Source organism: Oreochromis aureus, linkage group 4 (assembly GCF_013358895.1).
Source record: "Oreochromis aureus strain Israel breed Guangdong linkage group 4, ZZ_aureus, whole genome shotgun sequence".
Lineage (NCBI taxonomy): Eukaryota > Metazoa > Chordata > Actinopteri > Cichliformes > Cichlidae > Oreochromis > Oreochromis aureus.
This window is the reverse complement of record NC_052945.1, coordinates 12,189,456-12,203,991: the sequence shown is the minus strand read 5'-3', so window position 1 is coordinate 12,203,991 and position 14,536 is coordinate 12,189,456. Positions and strand designations below refer to the sequence as shown.

The following is a 14,536-nucleotide window of genomic DNA, read 5'->3' as shown; positions in this document are numbered from 1 at the left end:
TTCCAGTACATATACATTCTTTTAGACATACCTCTGAACCCTCTCTGGCACACACAAGTGTACTGTGTGACACCATTGAGCACCTCGCTCTTGCACGCTGCTCCATTCTGACATTGTGATCGAAGACATGGATCCAGGTATTGACAGAGAGGACCAATGAATCCGGGACGACATCTAAAAACACACACCCATACACATAAGGATGTGGCCTATTGGTCAAAGCAGGTCACAAAAATCACAGGCTAGAGCAGTTAACACAAAGCTGCTGAATTACGGCAACTGTAGCTCGTTTTTCATCATGCTCTGGGTTTGGCAATCTGGACCCAGTGACGCTTAGGAAAGCTCTGCTACCTTGAGTAATAGTTCTTGCCCTGGAATGAATTTGTTTTACGATATTTTTTCTCATAATATATAGCACACATATTAGTAGAGCCACAAAAAACAAAAGAAATAGAATGAAAAGACAGAGTTAGGTCATGTGTGTTATTGACTTTATTAGTCACACACTATTATTTTCAGTTGGAAAACCTAATTTTCTCAGTGTCAGCTAACATTCTCCACTCCTACAGTTTTTCCACACCCCAGTTCTTATTTCTGTTCCCATATATAAAAAAGAACACACCCAGAAACAGTTTGGAAATTAAACAATTGCCAACAAATACTAACATGAGGAAAAACAAGGGCTGCACACAGTGCTCTTTAACAGGATAGGAGAAACAGCTGTGGTGTTTAAATTAAACAACTAACTGTCCTCTTGGTGGCTGTATTCTAAAGCATGAGCACATTACTTGATCCACATCTTTCATTGGTTTCCGTTTTAATAAATATAGCTATCTGTGGTGATATCTGTTTGTTCAAAATATTAATTAATTTTTTGGGTTCCATTACTTTTCATTCTGCAACTACCCTGAAGACTGGAGTCTGAGGGGTGACCTATAATGTGCCTGAATACATCCTGCGCAGACAAAGGTGGAGGACTGAAATCTCCTTTTGCTCTGCAAATGTGTTGCCTTGTCTCTATTCAAGCTGTGTAGACATTGTTTGAGCTTGACCTAAACATGCAGTACAAAGAAGCTGAGATAAATATAAAAACAGGGTTTCCAATTGCTCTCTACGAAGCTCCTATGGGAGTTCAGGCAAGGTTTGGAGTGCTGGTAACACTACACCCACAGTGAAGCCCTTGACTGAGGACAGGAACCCTCTTCAAAGAGACTGATGCTTATGGCTGTGAGGTGACAGCTGGGTTCTGGCCCACCCTCGGGCACTGTCATCTCTTTCAATGGAGAGAAACCCTGGGCAGGATCAAAAATGGGTTTTCATCTGTTCTCACTTACAGGATAATGCATGTTTTTATTCTTACTTTTGTATGTGCAGTCCCACTCTAAGAAAAAAAAAGACAAAAAATCATAAAATGCTCTCACTCCTGGCTAGGAGGCTGAGGCTGCTTTAAATTAGGCGGCAGGGAAACCGATCCAGATCTTGATTCTCTGTGAAAAAGGATGCTTTGTTTCTGGCTGGTCTAGATTGGTGGAAAAATAGAAAACTTAAGGTTTCTCGGTTTTGTTTAAGTTTTCTTTTCTCCAGCTTTCCAAAAGCAATTGAAATTGCGGACTATGTATGAAGGCACACAAGACTATCCACAAGAGTGTAAAAATATATTTCTAAAATAACAGTTTGGTGCTATGTTGAATTTAATTGTTAGAAAGAGAATATAGGGAGCTGACATCTTCCAACAGAACATGAGCCTTCATTGGGAAGTTAAACTGAAGCCGTTTGAATGTCTATGTTGAGAGACAGATTTTGCGCATTTACTACAGCTACTTTTCCTTCTCCTAAACCCCTCCTCCTCTCATGAGGCTGAGAGGTCAGATGTTAGAGGGTCCCCTGTTTGATTGTGATGATAATGTCACTCAGGCTACAGAGTGTGAGGAGGGGATGCTCCACAGGAGAGACTGTCTTTTGAAGGTGCAATTGGTAGAGAGGGAGATCAAGAGGAAACAAGAGTAGTCTGGTCCATCAAGAATGTCATGTCATATTTCCTGTAATCCCTGGTCCTTTGCTCTGAAAACACAGTACTCACTCCTAATGCACTATTCTTGTTGCCATAGTAACCTCACAGATGAACAAGCAAGCTTGACACCCAACCAATCACCCCTACCCCCCAACCATGGTTCCCATGGCTATTTGTCATGGCTTGGCTGGGTTTATTTAGAGGCAAATTAACTATGTCTGGAATCTAGGGTGTCACTAAAAATGAAACACAAATGTGGAACAAAGCAGTCTTTGAAAGGACTGATGAACAAAATTGCTTTAAGAGCTGAAACATACAACGCAGACTGACAGTCAAATTCTTCTGGAGCCATATTTGACTGCTGATGAAAACCAAATAGCCAGAAACTTAGCAGGCGTTGTTCTCCAAAGACCATCATGACTCTATGTGGAAAGAAATCAACAACTCACTCCAGGAAGTAATGTATCACCCAAGTGTATGTTGATATACAGATTTAAATATTCATTTGAAATTAATGTGTTTTCATCTATGAATGTGTTAACACACAGGTATACAAGTGTATCTGTGTGTGGGTGGGCTTATAAAAATGACGATAGTAATAACGCCTGATAAATTATTTGTCCTCCCTTTTAAATGTGCAGTGAAGGAAGCAGCCAAAACACACATTCTTTTGTCTAGACCTGACTCCTTGCCAACATGCTACTCCCATAACACACAAATCAGAATGCTATCAGTGTAGAGACTGTGAGAGACATGCAACTTTTGTCCTGGTTCACACTTCATACCACTATGAAAAGTCTGCTTATCAGGCTCTTTATAACCTTATGGATTCCACTGCCCATGGGAACAGAAGGGCAGGATCTGTGCCTTTGCGTGAGCCCAACTTTAACTGTGGCGGATGTGAAAGGCAGGTGCAGTTTGCTGTTGTGCAATGGGCCCCTGAGTCATACTTAGTGAGTGTCAACATCTGACCTCGGAGGAAGAGAGTACAGCAGATGAGGAAGAGGTCTCTGGGTGCAACAGAGAGACGGGCAGAGTGAGTAATCTCTCCTTGTCAGCACATATGAAGGTTTTTGCCAGCTGCAGTACTGACACCATGCATCTGTCCACATCTGTCAGAGTACCTCTGGTTGTCTAGCATTTAGCTCCGGTGCCAGACTTTAAGCCAAAACAACTGAGCTTCTTTGCCCATGGGACAAACTTTGTAACCAACACACACACAGTCACAAACACAAGGCATTTTAAATATCTCAGAAGGTATGTTCAACCTTAACAAATACATGCATTAACAGTTCCACCTAACAAACACTGTTATGTGGAGGCACCACTGCAACAAAGCAAACACATGCAACAATCACTACACACCCAAACACAAAGAAAGAAAACTTACAAACAGCCTCAGGCTCTGAGGAGCGGTTGTATCATGAATGCATAAAAGAGAAGATCCACTGAGGAAATTATATAAGAAGGAAAAGAGAAATAGCAACCTTGTCAAAAGGTTTAATTGAGAGCTTCAAATACAAATGATTATTAGACATCCAAAAACAAAACGGGATTCAGTCAGTGTGCTTTGATTGCAGAGTTGTTCTGTATCAAGTAACATGATCTCATGACTAAAACCATTTGATTTATGTAAGTTCTGTCACTTGTTACTTGTGTAACACAATGCCAGTTTTCCTGGTTTCTGGGTCACTGAAGCAGGGTAACCTGAGCTCATCCTCTTCTACAATAGTGGCAACTCAGCCAGAGGTCAAAGGGCGGCTCACCTGTGAACAAAGAGGCTGTAATCTCTGACACGGTTGATACACACAGTCATGCTCCACAAAACAACAACTATAAAGGATTCTTCTTATCTTAGGGGGCAGTTTCTAAGACAAATGGAAAGGAAGAGAAACAACTGAACTATCATGTTTTGACTTTTCAACTTCTTTGTTGCCTGAAAAAAGCTAGTCTTACATTTTTTAAAGCTTGAAGTTGGTATAATGACATCATAGAATGAATCTGTTGGAAAAGTCTTAAAACATTTCCTAATACAACTGCCTCATACCCTTCCCCCTCTTTCCACAAGCAAGCAGGAACCAGCTCTTCTCTTTTATGAAGAGTCCATACTGACACCACACTGCCAACGGGAGCCCATCTCCACACCCCCTCCTTCCAGCAACCTCCTCTGCTCTGCTCTCTCCAGCTTGGCTCTCTCCTTTTCAGCAGAGAGCCAGATTGGGGGTTGGGGAATGTTTTGTGGTCCAAATAAAAGAGCTAAAGTAGTCAGAACTTCTTTGAATGAAAGTGTTGGGGGGTGGGGGAAGATGGTAGGGGTAGGAGGGAGTGGGGGGCAGTGACCCAAACAGCTAGTCTTTCAGGCCTGGGCTGTAGCCTGGCAACAGTAACCCATGGTGAGACAGAGCTAGAGTGAGAAAAAAGGGGGGTGATGGGAGACAGGGTTTCATAAGGACAGTTGGGGCACTTCAGAAGACTGATCCTCCTACATATGCAGGTAGCTCTGAGCGCTGTGCTAAACCAATTCAGACTCATAATTAAGTACAATCATGTCCAAAAGGATGACTGTTTCACAGTCTAAAGGCCAAGGTTTGTTTCAACAATTGTTCCTAGAGACACAATGAAAGCATTGAACAGTCCAGAAGCTTTCCAGAGCCCCCCTAAACATGCATATTAAACATGTGACTAGAAAGACATTTAACTTACTCGAGGAAAAGTGTTAATTAATCTAACTAAAAAGCTGGGAGGACTAAGTGAATCCTTCTTCACTCTGATAGTCCTATCACAGTTCATACTTTAACAGTGAGAGGCTATCGTGTATTATAATAATATTAATATAAATCCAGAATTCCAAGGAAATACCAGACATTTCCCTGGCAGCGAGGAAAGCACATATCCACTGTACTGAGAGAATAAATACGTCCCGTTGCTAAGTGCTCACTAATACACTTTCCAAAAAAAGGGGGGGTGGGGGGGCAGAAATCTCACTCACAATTCTTGCTACTTCACACACTATCGAAACAGCTTCTAGTGTCAGTCTGAAAGAATACACCCTCACATTTTTCAAATAGCAATGCATTTGCCCAAAACCACATTGCATGAATCCTAGGGTTGAGGTCTTTCAAAGCATTCTCTATTGAACTCCACCACAAAACCCCACCCAACCACCTAAACTGAACCAGACTTTTGGAAAACTTTGAAAATGAAAGGACCCCATCCCAATGTTGAAGTCAAAGATAAACTACAATGACTTATCCAGTGTTTTGTTTTAATTTTGGATTAAATAGAACTACACCAGCATCACTTAAAATTGTTCACACAAAATATCACATGGATTGACTGAGGTCAGCACAACCTCTCACGTGCTTATTGATGTGAGGCACTGTCAAAAGTTCTCAGTGATAAGCTAAGGAAAATGTTTATGTTGCCTGAAAAAGCACTAAAGATGTTAAAGAAGTGTGGAGTAATAAAATATTCAATAAAACCAACACATGGCAAAAATGCAGCAATCAAGTGCTCTTATGAAGTTGCAAAGTGTTTAAGCCCACAACACCTCTGGAAGTACTTTTAATTAAGAAAAGGTTACGGCTTAGTAAAATGCTGCCTAGCTGGAATCAAAGTGTTTGTGGAAATTATGCTTAGTGGAAAAGTGAATGCCTTTTCCTGAATCCTTTAATGATGGACCCATCCCTTCCTCTGCTGACAGGGAGGGAGACACTGGGGAATTTTTCACTGGCAGACCTAAGTTATTCTAATCAGACCTGCCTGAGTGTCTCTTCAGAAGTCATTGTCTCCTGGATAAGAGCAAACAACCAGGCAATGAAACTTCACATCCAGGCTTATCCCTAAATAAGCTTGCAGTTCAGACATACATAGACATCAAAGAGAATAATTTGCAAATTCCAACAGGTTGTTTCAGGGGTAAAACCGACATAAATATTACTTATATGCAATGCATAAGAAAGTGCATATGATTTTAATTTCCACATTCTCAGATAAAAGTTCCAAGTTGCAAAGTATAAAGCAATGTAGAGCAATGTATCCATGTAATGAGAAGTGGTGGGATTAAACACAATGAAGAAAAAGATCAGAAAATGGAGAATTATGGAGGCATGGGTGCAGTAAGTAAGCTGCTTAAGCTTCTCTGATAAGACAGGATGTGTGTAGCTGGGAGGTCAGAAGGCACTACTTCCTTTGAGGGAGCCTGGGAACCACAGCTCCCAGTCTCCAGTCATGACCCAGAGAAGTAAGGGACAACAAACCAATATGTTCCCCCTAATGGTGTAACCTCTTTGTCAGATAGCACTCATCTCCTCATAGATATGAACACTATCCTCTTGAGTCATTAGACTTTTCTGTGCTTTCAATTCTTCTGTAAAATGGCAAGACAATGGCTCCATCTGCCTGGCATGACAGCACGAGAGTTATGACAGTATTTGCCTTCAAAATGGCACCATAAAAATGGAAAAATCAGACAAATCACTATGAATTCTTCAATGAGACTGCTGGAATACTCTCAGCACAGTCTCAGACAGTACTGTTTAAGGCATTCCTAAAGGGGGTAGAAGGGTGAATGGATGGGAGGTAGAGACAATAACCTGAAAGCACCAGGGGGAGAGGAGGAATCTTGCTAAGCATTCCTTTCTAATCCACCATAAAGATACCAAAGAAAACACTAGCCCCGAGGTGCCGTGTACTAAGCCAATAATATAATCTGTTTCTTTGCTATGGTCTGTCACTTAATATGTGCTTTGGCATGAGAGAATGCTACCACTTATTATTGAATTGGGTTCCTTTGAAAATGTACTTCTTATCTGCTTGTATGCATTATGAATGTTTAACCCATCCAGAGAAAATAAAGAACTTCCTTATTTTTGCCTTCTATTTTGCCAAAAGTGAAACAATGTAGGCAGATAAACTCCACAGTATCTTGACAGTCTTTTCCCTATCAAAGTCAAAGGTGCCCTCTTTATCATGCTTTAAGGGTCTGGGAGTTGCTACAGGGTCATAACAAAACACTCCCAATTTATATGATAACTCTGCTACTGAAGCCAAGGGCAATCCATTTATAACATGGCTCTCAGATAGAAGAGAGCTTCCATATTTATTTTCATTCAGCTTGGCAGATCAGAGGGGAAAGAGCTGGTTGTAATCTGTGATCTGCCTCTGCACTGATAGACAGAGGATGAGTAGCTAGAGCATGCAGTGAGAGAAAGAGCAGACACAGTTGCTGCTGCACTGTGAGAGAGGCAACATGTGCTAGAGGGACTGTGGGCTACCGGATTCATTCCTCCACAAGCTTGTCTCTCACAGTATGGGGGCGACTGACTGCTCAATGGCAGCACCTGGCCCTATGCTTTCCCTTTGTCAAGATCTGACTTCACTGGATTACCATCACAACATCCACCAGCTGTCCTATATGCAGACCCCCCGCCCACACCCTCACTCCCTCCTAGCCAGCTTCTCTCAACCCATTCCCTACCCCCAGTCCAATCCCTCCAGCTGGATCTCCTCTGAATGACACCCCCTCAATCTGCCTAATTATCTCTCCTCTGTCCATACTGCTGTAGCACTCTTCAAGTAGGGTGGAGCTGAGGGGCCAAAGGCTGTTCAACTAGACTTCCTGACTGCTCACCTAGAAATTACACTTTCGGTGACACTATGAACCCTTCATTGTCAAGTTCAAAACTCTGTGGCATTGTAAGATTGTGAAGAATATTTATCGTGTATCAAAGAGAAAAGCCTTCCAAAAATTTATATTAAACCATTCGTAGATACGCTTTTAAACTTTTAATAACATCAAATTTTACTCAAATAGTTAGAAATAATGGAAAATGGCAGTTGTTACCAAGATCTAGAGCCCCACAGAGACAATTAACCTATTAAAACTAATAACAGTGACTGATTTTTACTGAGTGACAGAAACAACTAAAACTGGCATTACAAAGTTGGTTACCTGAGAAGGAAACCACTATGATCAGAGACATATAAAGAAACAAACACGATTTCATGCACTTTGAAGCTATACTGTGAAAAACAAGACAGAGGATACATTGGTTTTGGAACAGTGTCTGGAACAGTAACAATGGCACCTGTCACAGACACTGTATTACAGTCACTTGAGAATCTTTTTCCCGTAAGAACAACAAATAGCACAGTAGCTGGACAACAAGGAAGGACAAGTGAACTTCTCTACATGAAGTGATGTGTCCGGTTCTGTGGAACAGCATTGCTTTCTATGAAAATGCTTTCTGCTGTTTTTCCAAATTCCTTTCAAATGCCAAAGCACATATCTGCCTCTGCATTTTGTTTCTTTCCATTCCACACTGGCCTCACATTGCCGTGGCCTTTCTTCTCTGCCTTCCTAAACCCTGTTCTAGCTCTGGTGCCAGGTTACAGCCAGGTATCTGGTGGAAGAAAGGATCTTTTCTCCTATTTTGAATCTCCTGTTTCTGTAGGCTCCCAAGGGAAGGGGTGGGGTGGCTCCACTACTCACAGGACTGGTCTGACCACTCTCATGTGGCCATGCTCCACTCCACTGCTCTCCCATATTATGGGACTTTTTCTACATTTGATGTCCCCTTCCATTGGAAAAAAAAAAAAAATATATCTCAGCCTTCTCACTCTTAATGATTTTTGGTACTATACCAACTTAGTAAATACACATTCACCACTCCCACATCACTAACATATGAACACACACATGTACACAACACAAAGGACCAGAGGAACAAAAAAGGCAAACACAATCCCTGTGATGTGATTACACTTAATCTGGAGATTAATACACTTAGACCAAACACTGGGAGTGCTGTGTTGATTTTCACTCATAGTAGACTCATAGTAGCAAAGTGTTACTTCTGAGTTCAAAGTAAATTATGTGATCGTGAAATGAAGTTTAAAAAAAATCTGTCCAAATAAAATTATACATTTACTCAATAAAAACAATCCTGGCTATAGTTAATGATTGAAAAAATGTGGGTAGTGGTTACTGGTTTCACTTGCAGTTAAGTTACACATTGACTAATGTGTAATTACTTCTACTGGGAGTACAAGAACTTTATACAAGTGCAACGTAATGCACAACCATACACACAGTATATACATGTTTGGGGATGTGCTTTTGCCTTGAACAAGTCTATTCAGGGTATTGGATTAACTTAGGCCCATGCAGTAGGGTAAAGTCCTACCATCTCCCATAAAAGAGTAAATTTACTGTTTTGGAAGGATGCAGCTGGCAAACAAGGAGTTTCGTTTTAACAGTATCTCCTCCATCTGACCCCCCTCAGGCATTTTTCCTCAACTATAGGGTTTTTTCTTTCCTTTAAAATGACCTCAGGGCAGGACACTGTAGACTATTTAACTTGACTATTGTAATAGGTTCCCACACAACCCTCCTCATTTGAAAAACAAAAGCTTTGACAAAAGATGCAAAACCTCTAAACTGCAGGAATAGGCAGGACATTAAGACAATTAGTTAAAAAAAAAAACTATTTAAAATTTTCTAAAGCTATTTAAGGAATTTAAATAAATAGAAATTGCTGTTAAGCTGAGGGGGCAGTGAATAAATCTTAGACTAAAATAATGGTGAAAAAACTGCGCCAAACACAAAGAAACGCTCCTTTGGCAATGTGCAGCAAGATGTTGTGATTTATGACTGAATGAGCTCCTTAACAGGTGCAAGAGATGAGTGTGTCATCCATGCATTTCCAAACTTGTTGATGCTCATCTGTGCAGGTCTAATCAATTTGTTCTATCTTTCACCACTTTTATGTGGGTGTTATTATCTAGACAATAGGTAATAACAGGGGCATTTTTCGCTCCTTGTTTAAGACGGAGAAAAACACCGTTGGTTTAGACCAAATGGGAGCTATCGCCCATTTCGCTGGTAGATTTTTAAATATGTTGCACTTACATGCATCGAAAAGGTGAATCTAAGCATGTCCCTCCATTTTCACATGGCCTGTATTGATCCAAGCAACGGAACCCTGTGGAAATCAAAGAAAGATGTTACAAAACCACTTTATTAGCTATCTACAAATCATCATAACCTAATTTACATAACTGATCGAAACTCGCTGATCGTGATTTCTAGACAGCAGTCCTTTGCCACTTGTTGCATCTTGTAGACACACCCGCACATGTCTGGGGGTTTATTCCACTAAAAGAAGATACATTTTTGGTTTCCTTGATAGATATGCATGCTAGAGTACCGAGTTGCTTGTGCTTACAAAAGTTTTTGTTTAGGAGAGAACATGTTTTCGTATTCAGTTAAAGTTTAAACCAGACATTAAAAAAAAAGTTAATCAAATATTCTAAATTCCTTCTGCGCACTCTGGGTTTTGTCGCCCTGCCATCAGACGTTTCCCACAGAGTTAAACTAACTTTCCTGCAGGTTCCGAAATAAGTTCTAGAATTTCTATGTTTATCTATACAGCAGTGAGTGGTTTAATCACACGAACACCAGCTATTTTACACATGATGCGCTAACCCGAATCTGCTACCACGACCTGTTGCCGCTGTCGTGCCAAAATGTGATTGTCGGTATTTAAACTGCTGTAAATGACTTATTGACCTATAATCTGTCAAACATGTCTCTCCTGAATAATATCGAATCATTTTGAGGTAGAGTGAATATTTCTGTTAAAGGGTAAAGGCTGGAACCAGTTTTTAGCAAAATATATCCTTTATTTGTCCTCGTAAAAAGCCTTATTGAGTTTAAAAATATCTTTTTTCAAAAGAGATTTGGCCAAGTGGGCAACAGAAATTGGAACACTAGTTTGATTATAATGCAGAACACAAAGTGAGTACAACTATTTATAAACAACGATATTAGACATAAAAACCACATAAAAACAACGACATTTTTTGTGAAAGACGAGAAAAACAACTTCGTTCATCATATCTAAAATTCTAAATAACTACCAAATAAATAGACGAACAAAAAGGATAAAAAGAGAAACTTATTAGTACATATTAGTACTCACTGGTAGCCTAGATAATCAAGGATAACCTCATTATTTGGAACTGGACGGTGGCTCGGCTGTCCAGACAAGTCCAGTCTAGCCTACCGGTGGGTATAAATCTAAACTGTGAACTCAGGTATTGAAAGTGCAAAAGGACTTACCTTCACAGACATGCATAAACAATAAAAATGACAAAAGAATCCATGGAATATTCCCTTCCATTTCGGTGGAAAAGTTTCCAGCGTTTGAAGTAATTGTTTTAGTAGAAATACATCCTTTGTTAAGTTCACATGAAAAGCTCCAAAATCGATGGGTTCTTTTTCATAAAGTCAGCCGGAAAACGTAGCGTTAGATCCTAATCCCGTAATATCCTCCGCAGCTCGGCCACGGCTGCTGTGATTCTCCTCTCACCTCCTAAAACTTTTGAAAAAAAGTTTTGCTTCCCGATCTGTCCCAGCGTTTGGGATCACTCCGCCTCCTCGCGCTCTCTCTCTCTCTCTTTCTCTCGCTGTTGCCCCCCTTCCCCTCCACCACCATCTCTCGCTCTGTCTCTCCCCTTCTGTGTCTTTTTCGCTCTCAGCCCCCCACCCCCACCGCACGCGCGCTCGCACACGCACACACACACACACACACACACTAGTAACTAGTTTCATTATTTATTTATTTATTTTTACATACTAAGCTATTGGAGGCAGTACAACGATGATCAGGACTCCTTGCGGCAGTTTAATGAGGTCTGGACTAAATCTATAAACAGTAGAGAACTTTCCTGGCATGTTTGACATTTTGTACTGACAGGCCTTACACAGTTGCAACTGCAACTGTGCTAGTAATCCCTTCAATTTTGAAATCAACACTATCTTCTGAAAAGTGTTAATCTACAATTTTGTTTCACAGAAAGGTCCTAGACAAACACATGACTGCATTTTTACAGACACAAGGAGGCTGGTGGACTATACACAGTCTCTATGTTTTCTTTTTCTTTTCTTTCCTTTTTCCTTCTTTGCATCCTGATAATATTCCATAAAACAGGCTGATGCACTTCAGGATTACTTATAGTGCTCTGGTACTATATATAAATGCATAAATGCATTTACTCCAAATGAAATATTTGTTCCACATCCAAATCTTAAACAAACAAAATGTAAAACTCCCACATTATGTGCATTAAGATGGAGTCTCTGTAATATGGCAGCAGACCATAATGTGTCTAATCATGTGAAAACTTACTTGTTTGTTTTTGTGTTTACAGTTGATGAACTGTAGATAAGAGAGTGAATAGTGTTTACATGGTAGCAGACCGATAGACAGTAGGCATTCCTGTTATGCCCTTGGCCAGTGTAATGAACTGAACTCTCACTCTCATTTCAGCTCCCTCAATTTAGCCAGCATCTCTTCAGTCTATGGCAGTGCACTCATTTTCTCCAGCCAGTGTATAGTACCTCAGTTGTTCTTTTGCACAGAGTGGGGCTGGTTGCTTACAGAGACAATAGCTTTGATTTGAATCATAAAAGCTGTCCAGCATTATGACACAGTTTCTCTCTGCAGGGGAGGGTAGCACACTAATATTCAAGCACACTGCCCTACACCACCGTCTCCCCCTCGTCATCACCCTACTCCTGGTTCTGATCTTGAATAAATTACAGGAAGGGGTAGAGCCATGAGTGTAGCATAGTGGTTTGGAGTGAAATTTGTGAGCTGCAGTGTGACGTAATCTATAGGGGGGTCAGTCAAAAGACCTTGTTAAGCCTCACAGACACCTGCTTCATTAGGCAACGACCGTGGGATGAAAGTTTGGCAGTTCAAAGTTTTCAATAGCTGGATTCAGCGTTTTGTACACAATGGCTTAGTCTTATATTCTTAATTAGCACATAGACATTGTTTTAACTGGCTGAAATTCCCCTTTTGAAACTCCCCCAATTATCCAGTATTACAACAGGTAATTTATATTTCTGGCTGAGTCTCCAGCAGCAAGAGCAAACTAGATAGAAAAACAGAGGAAAGTGTAACGGAGTTCATATATTTTTCAAGTGGGTGTAATCACCTGTGTTTTTATGTTTTCATCTGGCTGTGAAATGTTTCTTTCAACCCTACAGTTGTAGTAGACAGACTCCCAACTTACTATGCCAGGTGTTGACAGTATTTTGACTGGCTTCCAGTTGGAAGAAATCCCAGGGAGAGATTTTTCATTGTGCTCAGGGTCAGGCAGTTGTATTTACAGTTTGCTGCTATCTGTGAACTCAGAGTCTACAAATGCCTCATGTACTTCACTATGCTGAAAAACTGAAGGACTTCTTTCCCGGCTTCTTAATACCTAATAATGCTTTCACTACAAAACATAATGTGGTGAGTTTGTTACCTATCAAAATAATACTTGAATAAAATAAAACAATGAATAATTACTTAATATTTTAATATGATCTAAGCTGAAAAAAATAATCTTTTTTGTTTCCTTGAAGAACACATGACTAGTTGTAATAACTCTTAACAACACAAACATTTAATTTTATAGAAAAATGTGCAACCATTGTTTTTATTATTCTAATGATTTTCAAGTATTTCGTCTTTAACTGATATGGATTCAGAGTATTTAGACCTGCCTTAGCCAACTTTGAAGGAGAGTTGTGTTAAAATGGTTTGTTTGAGAAGATTATAATAAACACCACTTAAGTTCAGAAAACAAAGACACTCTCTCACTGATCCCATTAATGGAGAAGTGGATGCCCCAGTTCTTCCTTCTGGAAATATGAACGACCATTTATAGTTTTAAAGAAGAAAGAGAAAATGGAACTTTTCTTTGAACAATAATTTTAATGAATTCTAGCTCATCCTAGACCCTTCTTCTTGTTGTTTCGGTGTCACACTCCGCCTCTCTACTCAAGCACACACATGCACAAAGGCACTCATAAACAGAACAAACAACTCAGTGTTTTTGTTTGTATTCGGTAGAAATTGTGAGAGTGGAAACCCTGGTGACAAAGTTCTCGCACAGGACTCAGGAGGAATCTCCAATCACACAAACAAAGATGTGACAGGTCAAGATTTATAACTTTGTTCTCTGTTGGTGAAAGAGCGACATTTCTCTTTGAACTGTGTTAGCACTGCTTATAGTTAACAAAGGTAAATCTGAAGAATCAGCAGTAATACATTTAATTAGGAGAAATTAATATACACATTTATTTTAAAACCAACCTTTAGTGGCATATTTCTACTTTTGTATACTCAACTGTACAAAGTATTGAGTAATTCCTCCCTTTGAGCATTTAAGAACCTTGGATACCTGGAACTATTGTGACACACACTGCCAACAGAGAAGTCTTTATTCAGAATTACACATGAATAATACTGTTCGTTTGCAGTGTCATGTGTGAAAGCTGACCAAATGTAGCTAAGTGAAGACCACCCGTACGCAAAAAGCAAAAAGATATGCTCATGTTACCTTTGCTTCTTTCACCATAATTGTCAAATGGTTCCAATCTGTACAAAAATTATCTATTAGTTTGACGTGCAAAATGAATATTTATTGAAAAGATTTTTTTTTTAAAAAAAGCAAACACACAAA

General features: G+C 40.0%; 1 protein-coding gene across 1 annotated transcript in view; it reads right to left on the bottom strand.

The window, feature by feature from the left end:
* Window positions 1–11,396, bottom strand: part of notch3 (notch receptor 3) — a 29,135-nt gene extending 17,739 nt beyond the window's left edge. Inside the window, exons 1-3 of the mRNA XM_031743503.2 lie at window positions 11,136–11,396; window positions 9,924–9,996; window positions 32–174 (exon numbers count right to left, since the gene is read on the bottom strand). Of these exons, the coding sequence (XP_031599363.1) occupies window positions 32–174; window positions 9,924–9,996; window positions 11,136–11,196 (277 nt within the window). The 5' untranslated portion in view covers window positions 11,197–11,396. The remainder of the gene's footprint in view (window positions 1–31; window positions 175–9,923; window positions 9,997–11,135) is intronic.
* Window positions 11,397–14,536: the final 3,140 nt, after the last annotated feature.